Source organism: Erpetoichthys calabaricus, chromosome 2 (genome assembly GCF_900747795.2).
Source record: "Erpetoichthys calabaricus chromosome 2, fErpCal1.3, whole genome shotgun sequence".
NCBI lineage: Eukaryota > Metazoa > Chordata > Cladistia > Polypteriformes > Polypteridae > Erpetoichthys > Erpetoichthys calabaricus.
In genome coordinates this window covers 124,617,394-124,628,276 of record NC_041395.2, presented here as the reverse complement: position 1 = coordinate 124,628,276, position 10,883 = coordinate 124,617,394, and the positions used below count along the sequence as shown (strand labels likewise).

At 38.2% G+C, this 10,883-nt stretch overlaps 1 protein-coding gene across 2 annotated transcripts in view; it reads right to left on the bottom strand.

The window, feature by feature from the left end:
• Window positions 1–2,237: 2,237 nt before the first annotated feature.
• The window catches only part of si (sucrase-isomaltase (alpha-glucosidase)), a 206,806-nt gene continuing 198,160 nt past the window's right edge, over window positions 2,238–10,883 (bottom strand). For both annotated transcript variants that reach the window (XM_028794477.2, XM_051923319.1), the window contains exons 46-48: window positions 3,381–3,430; window positions 3,109–3,282; window positions 2,238–2,422 (exon numbers count right to left, since the gene is read on the bottom strand). In XM_028794477.2, the coding sequence (XP_028650310.2) occupies window positions 2,345–2,422; window positions 3,109–3,282; window positions 3,381–3,430 (302 nt within the window). In that variant the 3' untranslated portion in view covers window positions 2,238–2,344. The remainder of the gene's footprint in view (window positions 2,423–3,108; window positions 3,283–3,380; window positions 3,431–10,883) is intronic.

The window sequence follows — 10,883 nt, the reverse complement described above, 5'->3', positions numbered from 1 at the left end:
CAGAATAATACAATAAGAACAGAATAATACAATTTATTAATACACACAAAGAACAGAATAATACAATGTATTAATTAAACACAAGGAATATGGAAGTGTTATAAATGCATATATATATATAGAGAGAGAGAGACACAGAGAGAGAGAGAGAGAGAGACATAAAAGAATGGACACAGACGGACTAGACAGACAAACATATAACATATAGAACACATATATGTGTTCTACTTTGTCTTGGCACAGATATATAGTTTTACAGTACAAAGTCTTTAAAAATGATGCCTGATGTTTTGTGGAGTTGTTGTTTTGTTGTTGGTCCAGGTTCAAGCATATCATTCTTCTTCTGTGATGCTGTTTTGTCATCATTCTTTCTGCTGCTAGGCCCTTTGCTGTGCCATCTGCAACTTAGGGAAAAGCATTACTCTTTCTGGCACAAGAGTTTAGATGCTGAAGTTCCCTTTTTGAAGTGATGGTTGCTTCTTAGCCTTCAGATGGCTCACTGTTTAACTTGGAAAACTGGATCTCAGCTCTCTGGTTCACAAAGAGAAAAGTCTGTACGATTCAGCTCTCCAAGAAGAGCAGCCCAATACATCTTAGGTTTCAAAAAACAGGTTTCAGAAGGTCATTTTGCATATTTCCCACGTCCTGAGAGAATCCCTGAACCTCTCTTAACCTGCCAATCTTTTCCTCTGTTTTCTTCTTCCTTTTGAGAAATGGGGTGCATGTTGTTTTAAAGGAAGTTCTAACCTTCTGTAACTTCTAGTTACAAAACCAGTATCTTCTAATAGGCAAGTTCTTCTGTCCATCCTAGTTGTCATCTCTTGAATTCTAGGTCTTTGTTATTACTTGAGTTGCATTTCGCACCTTCTGAATTTAACAGTCTGCACAGGGACCTCTGGAGAGATATCAGTGTAACTCTGATGTATGGCCTTTGTTATCAGATGAAGAGCTGGCAGATCCTGGTACGAGCTGGAGTTCAGTCATTTAATTTGGAATGCAAGTAGGGCAAAGCACAGCTGGACGCCTACATCACTTTCAAATTTGCTTTCTCAACAGGCCTGGTGTGCAACTAAAGCCTAGCAGAATGGGCAATACCCACTTTGTCCTACACCATTAACAATATACAGTATTTTTCTAAATGAGTCGGCAAATACTTTAATACAGGTTTACCCTGGGTTTCATTTAATGGTTCAATAAACTGAGTAGAAAACAAACAGAAATAAAGATAAATTATTTTTAACAAACATATTTTATGTAAAATGTAATGTTATATGTATTTAATAAGAGAGAAGGAATAAACTCTTACTGAAGATACAAGACCGATTTGAAATGTTTAACTCTACAAACTGACATCTTGCTGAATGTCTATTACTTATCTCAACCTTTTCACATTTTCTGGTGTTATTACGGCTCTCAATGGTCTAACAAACATAGAACACACATGAAATGTACATATTCCAGTTAACAATATATTATTTGCCATATACAATTCCTGACGCCTCACATCGAGATAAACAGACTTGAGCTGGAAGAACTTTATGACTGACTTCAGCTGTGTCAGTGGGGGATGGGATAGCAGGCTGCTTGCTGCTTGTGCTGACTGACACATTTGCAAAACAAAGACGCTGATGAAATTACGACTTTTTTCGTAGGCTTCAGGGATTCTAGTGTTAAATACCTTGGGGTCTTGTTCACAAGTGAGGGGAAAAGGTATGGTGAGATCGACAGACGGATTGGGGTGGTCAGCGCAGTTATACAGTAATTATACCAATCTGCAGTTGTGAACAAGGATTCTGAGTCATAATTAAAGCTCTTGAATTACCAGTTAATATACATCCATACCCTCACCAATGATCATAACAAGTGGACAAAATGAGCTTTCTCTGCATGGTGGCTGGGCTCTCCCTTAGAGAAAGGATGAGAGGCTTGGAGTAGAGCTGCTGACTCTCCAAAATTGAGAAGAGCAAACCAAGGTGGTCTGGGCATGTTATATGGATGTCTCCAGGGCGCTTCTCTGTGATGGTTTGACGGGTATGACAAGTTGGGACAATACCGCGGGGAAGACCCAAGGCCTTTTGGGAGGATTATATCTCCTAGATGGCCAAGAAACAGCTTTGGATCCCACAGTATGAGTTGGCAAGTGTGGCTGAGGAAAGGGGTGAATGAATGTGTTACGTTCTACCAAAAATATGGTGGACAACAAAAGTGGACTTATAAAGTAACAAACACAGTCAAAATGCTGTTTGAAAATCACAAAAGTTTTTATTAATATGTTTGGTACATATTATTACACACCGAAAAAGTCAGTATTGAATGCTTTATATTAATTACCAGTGGACATTCCTTATGTATATATGTTCCAGGATATCTGAATAGGTTTGTTCATGTATATGTTGTGCTCTTGAAGATTAACAGCCAATACCTGAAAAAAATTGAATACTTCATAGGATGCACTTAATTACTCTGAATGTACAGCACAGTGTAAATAAAATATAATGAAAGAACCTATTACAAGAAAATCAGTCTTTATAAAAATTTACTGTAAATCAGTGTACAATGTTACAATAAAAGTAAAATTATAATTATTATAGGTAAATGGTAGTAAAACAACAGGCAGAAATGAGACCAGGTAAACAAAAAAGGGGACATAGTCAAGCAAGTGTCTGTACTAGACAAAAAAAATGTAACATGTACAAGATTTGATAATTTTCCTGTTTAGGAAAAGTCAAACTGATATAAGTGATGAAACATAAGATGTAGCTGGTAATGTCTAGCTGCACACATAAAATGTGGTTGCTACTACATTCTTCTTTTAATATGACACCAGAAAAAGGAATCAAGAAGTCACTGCATACTTGCAGGTACAATAACAAATCAATAATACTGTGGTCTAATCACCAGAGGATGTAAAACAAAACAGAGACAGTATTGGCATTAGCCAAGTTATTGCTGTGAAAAAATCACTATTAATTGCATCACAGCTATATACAAACTCAAGATTTAACTTTTGCTGGTTCTGACGCTCAGACTTCATATTGGAGTTGCTTAGCTAGAAATGCAAACAGGCCATTAATCTTATCCTAAAAGGATTACAGTCATTTTACTTACCTCTGTATCAAGATTATGGGTGAAATTGAGACTGCGTATTTCTCTTCCATCATAAACTGCATTCACCTCCTGGATGAGAAGGTTTCCTGAGCCCCACACTTTAAGATGTCCTAATTGTAACTGTCCTGCAGTGTTGTTGATACTGTCATGCTGGATGTTATTAAAAAGAACATTCTAAAATAAAGAACAGAAGAACAGGACCATATTCAAAGATCATGAAAATAAGTAAATGAAAACACTAAAGAGAAAATTTCTCATTAGATATACAGTACCTTGTTTACGGCAAAATTGGCAAGAAAGTAGTCTCCTTTTTCATAGGTATCTGCACAGAAAAATAAAAAGTTATAAAACAGTTTTTCTTCTAAGTATAACTGTGGCTTGCTTTCTGTCTTTATGTGCTTTACAAACTTTAAGACAAAAAAGCATTATTACTGCAGTTACTACAAAGTAGAAATGATGGTTTATTATATGACCATTTGGTAGAGGCCATATGCACAAGGGGAATTGGAATAAGGAAGAAAAATACTGAGAGATAGTAAGCACAAACGGAGCTGCAAGAAATATAATCTAAACACAAGAAAGAAATCAATAACCAAGAATGTGTCTGAACTAAATTACAAAAACCAAATTGTAAAACCAGAATCAAAGTCAAAATGAACAATGTAAAGTTCTTACACTAGCTTGTTATGGTTGCTGCATGTAAACATGTCAGATAAAGTCTGTTATGATCACAAAGGCACATGACTACATGACAACAAATATTTGGACAGTGACACAATTTTCATAATTTTGGCTCTGTACGCCTCCACAATGGATTTGAAATAAAGCAATCAAGGTGTGATCGAAATGTAGACTTTCAACTTTACTTTAATCAGTTTAACAAAAATATTGTATGAGCCTTTTAGGAGTGACAGACATTTTTCTGAGTACTCCCCCAATTTCCAGGGGCTCAAAAATATTTGGACAATTGACTGACAAGTTGTTCTATAGCCAGAGGAGAGCAGTTCCCTCATTATATCATTAACTATTAAGCAGATAGAAGGTCTTCAGTTGATTCCAAGTGTGCAATTTACATTTGGAAGCTGTCACTGTGAAATCATGTTATGAAGTCCAAAGAGCTGTCCATGCAAGTAAAAACAGTCCATCATATGTCTGAGAAAACAAAACAAACCCATGAAACATGAAGAGTGGTCACATCAACCATATCAACCATCTGGTACATTCTTAAAAAGAAGGAACACACAGGTGGACTCAGCAACACCAGAAGGCCTTGACAACCATGAAGATAACTGTGCTGGATGATTGCAGAATTCTATCTTTGGTGAAGAAGATCCCCTTCACAATATTTAGCCAAACTAAGAACACTCCCTGGGAAGTAAACATGTCATTGCCAAAGTGAACAATTAAGAGAAGAGTTCATGAAAGTAAAGACAGAGGGTTTACCACAAGGTGCAAAACACTGGTAAATATCAAACATAGGATGGACAGATGAGACTTTACCATAAAACATTTTTTAAAAGCCTTTCTAAGTCTGGAACAATTTTCTTTTTGGACAAAGGAAACTAAGATCAATATGTATAAGAATGATGGAAAGAAATGGCTATTGAGAAGAAAAGGAATGGCTCATGATCCGATGAACACCACATCATCTGTGAAACATGGTAGAGACAGTTTTATGGCATGATTGTCCATGGCTGTGAATGGAAGTCAGTTACTGGTGTTTATTGATGATATGACTGCTGGTAGAAGTATCAGAATGATTTCTGAAGTGTACAAGGCTGTACTGTTTGCTCAGAAACAGCCAAATGCAAAACCGATAGGACGACGCTTCACAGTACAGATGGACAATGAGCCAAAACATACTGTGACAGTAAACCAAGTGTGTTTCAACACAAAGTAGTGGATTATTTTTCAAAGGGCAAGTCATTTAAATGACTTTAACCCAATTAGACATGCATTTCAGTTGTTGAAGATAAAACTAAAGGCAGAAAGTACAACGAAAAAGCAGCACCTGAAAACAGCTACCGTAAAGGCCTGGCAAAGCAACAGTAGGGTGGAAACCCAGTGCTTGGAGATGGCCGTAGGTTCAGACTTCAGGCAGTTATCGACTATAAAGGATTTACAACAAAATATTGAAAATGATCATTATATTTATGATTATGTTAGTTTGTCCAAATACTTTTGAACCTCTGGAAATTGGGGGACTATGCAGAAAAATGGCTGTCATTCCTAAATGGTTCATATGATATTTTTGGTAATTAAAGTTGAAAGTTTACACTTGATTACTTCATTTCAAATTCATGTGATGGCATACAGAGCCAAAATTATGAAAATTGTGTCACTGTCCAAATACATATGGATCTGACTGTACATGACCCTTGTCTGGCCATGTGAAACAATCATAAAGCAACAATACCCTGATAAAAGAAAAAATAAACAGAAAGGAAATATGTTCAGAAATTTCGGAAATGGGATCAACCACAACAGACAATACAGTTTTAGCATGACTAACAGATTTAAAAATGTGTGCCAGATAATTAACTTTTGCTTTAAATAAAGTATAGAAACTTCCATTCATTCCTCTTTCAAAAATTTTCAAATAAGTTATGGCAAATTATATTTGACGTTTAATGTGATTATTTTTTGTCCTGTTTTATATTCTACGAATTTTTAGTTATTTGACTAGTTACAAACATAACTCTGGCAATTAAATCAAATAGCTAATAGATATGTGAAATCCAAGGATGGATAGCCTCACATTTTACTCCTCTTAAAGGCTCCATGTTATTTGAACAAAGATGGTTGTAGCTCCACTGTTAACTGTTAGATATTGCTTTATAACTCAATTAATTTGCTTTCATGATACCGTACAATACAATGAAAAGCATTTGTTGCTAGTCCTGCTGGAATGCAGGGTCAAAAAGTTAGTGATATGATACATAGCACCATGACGTAATGCAACAGGGCAAAGATTATTAAGCAAACAATAGCAATGAGAAATATTGTAGCATGGTACAGTGCCTACCAGCACTGACTCAACAGGCTTTTGCTCATTTCATTGCTCTTTTAGGTAGCTCTCCATCTATACAAGGACAGCTTGCTTTAGCCACACTAGAATGGTGACAGTGTGACTGTGGTAGGCTTGCCCTGTTTAAAGGCTGGCAGTAAAGCTACCCATGTGAATAACTGAATGCCAGGTCAGCAATGATGTCATCCCCAGCTCATGCAAGAGACAGTGGTGTTACATTATCAATGAATATCCAACAGTAATAAGTACATACAATTCTACACTGTTGAATTAATACAACTAAAAGCTTGTTGTCCACTTTGGTAATCAACAAAAATACAAATGGAGGAGGATTAGAAGGTGGTGTGAACTTCGTACTAGGTGTTTAGTCAAAGCCAAGTCTCTAAATCTTGATTTAAATTCTTTTGCTCAAAAGGCTTCTTCCCCCTTGGCTGATTTAATACTCTGCTCCTGGCTTTATAGGGAGGCGAGGTCCCTTTGTACATTGTGTAAGGGTACAGTAGCTTCAGTGCTGTTTTCACAGTTATTAAGTGCACTGCATATCATACTGACATCGAGTGATGCCTTTTTCCATACCGCAAATAGTACATGCAACTGCTAACTGTATTACAGTAATCCCTCGCTACTTCGCGGTTCACTTTTCGCAGATTCACGACTTCTCGGGTTTTTAAATACAAGTGATTGCCCGCCTATCGCGGAAGTTATGTTCCAGACCCATCAGCAACAGGAGAAAATCCGTGATATAGAAAGACCATATAAATAAACATTTTTATAGTTTAAGCCTTAAAATACCCATCCCACATGCTTTAAACACATGTAAACTTATAAAACACGCTTTGTTAACACATATGATATGTGGATGTCGGGCTAAGGATATGAGTAACATCTCACTATTATAAAACATTTTAACTTCACGCAAGACAAGACAGTGAGACAGGAAAATTGGTGATGTACAGGCTTAAAATTATTGACACGCAGAGCGACAAGCAGCACAAAGCCAGCACAAAGTCCACTTCTCCTTAGCGTTCATTCAGCTCCCCACCCCCTTGACAATGCGAAGTGGCAGGAGCGTACTGCGCTTCCGGGGAGGGGGGGTTTGAGCGAAGGTGCGTTCAGCTCTCACACACCCACCCACACACACACACACACACACACTCCTCCTTCCGAACGCGCAGAGCGACAAGCAGGCATTTTGGCAGAAGCAGCACAAAGTCCATTTCTGCTCAGCGTGAGTTCAGCTGCCCCCCTTCACAAAGCAAGTGCAGACACATTGACGTCTGATCGCTGCGTGCAGTGTGCAGTGTTGGTCTGAGGTGTTTAAGAATGTAGAAAGTGTTTAAGAGCATAGGAAGTGTTTAAGAGCATAGGAAGTGTTTATAAAAGCATGGGAAAGGTTAACAAGAGAGTGAGAAAGGTTTATAAGAGTGTGGGAAGGGTTTATAAAGCCTTAAAATATGTATAAATAATAAAATAAATATAGGTCGCTACTTCGCGGATTTTCACCTATCGCGGGGGGCTCTAGAACGTAACCCCCGCGATAGGTGAGGGATTACTGTAAATGAAAAAACATAATGTGGAAGGGTGCTATGGACAGAGCAGCTACATCATATGATTGTAGCATTATGTAAGGCAAAGTCCAAATGCGTGTTTGAAATCTGTTATCACTTATATACAAAGTGATGAAGCTTTTAATTATTATTTTATCAAAATAATTGGGGCATATTCAGGATGTATGGCTTGTTCTTGAACATCAACATATATATGGACTTAGTTTACTGTAACTAACTATGTGACCTCTGAAGAAAATTAATTGAACCAGGACCTATTTAGTTGTGTTACAGAAAAAAACTCAGTACTTATCTACTCTCTATATATAAAATCCTAAGCCTAAAAGTGCAACGATTTTGTGCAATGATTTTATGTGACTCTTTATGTCACGTTTTTTGTCACACTTTAAATCTGACTTATTTTAAAACCTACATATATATGTTTGATATCATTCTTTTCAGAATTTATCGAACTTTAATGTGATGTTGTTAGATTTTCAAATTCTTATTCTGTTTTTAAATTATAAACTAAAATATCAAGAACACACGTTCCGCGAGACGAGACTCTGTGCCAAGATTTAACCACACCTGGAGCCGGAAATAAAAGACAAAGAGTAGATGGTAAAGACAACTGCTGTACAGGCTTTTAAATGTTCGAAGTTCTGCACGAGATGTAGATCACGCGGCACAGCAGCAGCAAGCCAGCAAAGAGGAGGTAAAAGTAAAACTGTATTTGTTTCCCATTGTATCACTGTTTAAGAGGGGGTTTCAGAGGAGCGATCACGTCTCCTTGGGGTGCGTTCAGCCCCCCTCTTCACAACGCGAGCGGCAGAGACGTGAAGTGACTGGCGCATAGCGCAAGCCCGTTGGGTTTGGGGTTGGTAAGCGAAGCGAGCAGGGGATAAGTCCCCTAGTAGAATAATATATTTATTTTAAATTAATTTTACACTATCTGCAGAATGTTCTCACATTGATATCCATATTACTAAACGACAGTTGTATATATGCACGGACGCAGGACGCATCGAAGCACACGCGCACTGCGACTCAGCGCCCCAGAGTCAAACCCAGCAGCTTCCCAGACTCAGTAGGTAGCGCCCAAACAACACAAGACAACCTGTAAACTAAACTTCAGGTCACAATACACACCCGAACGCGCACACCACCGCATATAAAACCTTCGTTTAGTAATGTTTACGAAGGTTGTATATATGCACGGATGCCAGACGCAACCCGTGCCAAAAGCGCACGCGCACTCGCACAGCACCCAACAGTCAAACCCAGCGGCTTCCCAAAGTCAGTAAGTGGCGCCCAAACAACACAACACAACCTGTAAACTAAACTTGACATAAAGCAAGTACGCCAACAAGTTGCCATGGTGACATATTTAAACATTGACATAGAATAACTAGACGCCTCATGACTAGCAGAATCGAACGTCAATGTCTCCGCCATATTGTGAGTGGCACTGCTGTGGCGTGAAGTAATGAATAATGTGCTGCTTCTGGTGAACAGAAAGTAATTGCCATTCTTGGATTTGCGATTCTTTAGAGAATTGGGGGTTTACTGGCTATATATATTGTAGCAATGTACACTTCTTCCTGATTGGATGCTAGTCACATGAAAGTGCTAACTGTGATGTCACAACAGTAACCACCTGCGATATAGTTTTGAGAGGTGCTCCTTAAAGGCACAAGGATGCTTTTGTGCTTCATGGCAGTTCATTTATGAGCTACCTTACTTTTTCTCCCTTTTTGTGAATGTGCTATTCATAAGATGTCATATGTTCTTTCAAATACCCTCTCTAGTATTTCAGTAATGATGATGCCCATTTCATGACATATTAGTTGGTATTGGTTTGACAATGTTAGACCTATGTAGACTTTGGCACAGCTTCATAGCAAAGGTCAAATGCAGGAAATCACAGCCAATGTTCTTCTTTTACTAACATCTGTCAACACCACCTCTCCTTCACTTTGAGGTCAGATGTTGTGAAGATCCTGGGTTTTTGTTACAGAAAGGGTATTGCCCTAAGATCCTGTGGCTTTAGAAAAACAAATTCTCTAAGTAACTTTATATGGCTTTAACTGGAGCTTGATAAAGGATAGAATAAAACAGGTAGTAATGTACATGGAGCCGTACTGGGGCAAGACAAATTGGCTGACTACTTCGATATTGCTAACATTGTTTAAGGAACACCACCTGTAATGAGCTCAATCCTAACTACAGACACCAAAGACTATCCACAAACTCATCAGAGCCAAGAATCTTTACATATAATATGTTACTGTGGCTGTCCGTTTGTCTGTCCAGGATTTTAAATCACCTGTAGCTCGCAAAAAGTTTGAACTATTGACCTGAAATGTGGTACACATATACTATGTGACATCTGCTATCCACTTTCGGGGTGATGATTGACCTCCAAGGTTATTCCTCTTTTTATTTTTATTTTATTTTATTGTAGAATCATCTCTTGGCAGCAGCCAGCAGGGCAGCCGTGCGGCACATGCATACGAGCGTCGTTCTCATCCCTACCAACTTCGCCGTCACTTCCCCTACCTCTTCATATCTTAAATCATTCTTGAGACAGATTGAAGACTTAAGTACCAGCTTAAGTGAAAAGTTAAAGAAAACGTACTAAGTAATTGCAGTACAAACACTGACTTAATCAGTTTTAATGTGAAAAGATGCCGATGGAAGAAGAGAAGAAGCAGGCCTCTAGGGTGGAGAAAAGAAGAGCTGCTCAGGAAGCAGCAAGCAGATCAACTTCTGAACAAACGAATGCTGAACGTACAGAGAAAGAGTATGAAAACTATGAATGCTCAAGTCAAGTGTATTCACTGCACAATAATGTGCCATCACTGGTACTACATAATGTGTTAGCATAATCACTGCTACCAAACATAAAAATCTGTGTGAAAACATAGCTTCTGGAAGACACAACTACAAACAAAAAGATCTAGCATGGGTAATTTCCCCTCATTATTTTCATATCAAAATAACTAAAGATATGGCCCAGGGTGCATCACACAGTAAGAAACATCTCTGTACCAATTTTGGGAATGTTACTTTGCACAGGCCCTGTTGAACACCCTGGAACAAGAACCAAAAGAACATGTGCCCAGGAACAGTGTATTATACCACTTGATCAATTAGAGACTACTCCCCAGCACCCAAAGTCCCACAGCAATTCAAAAGGC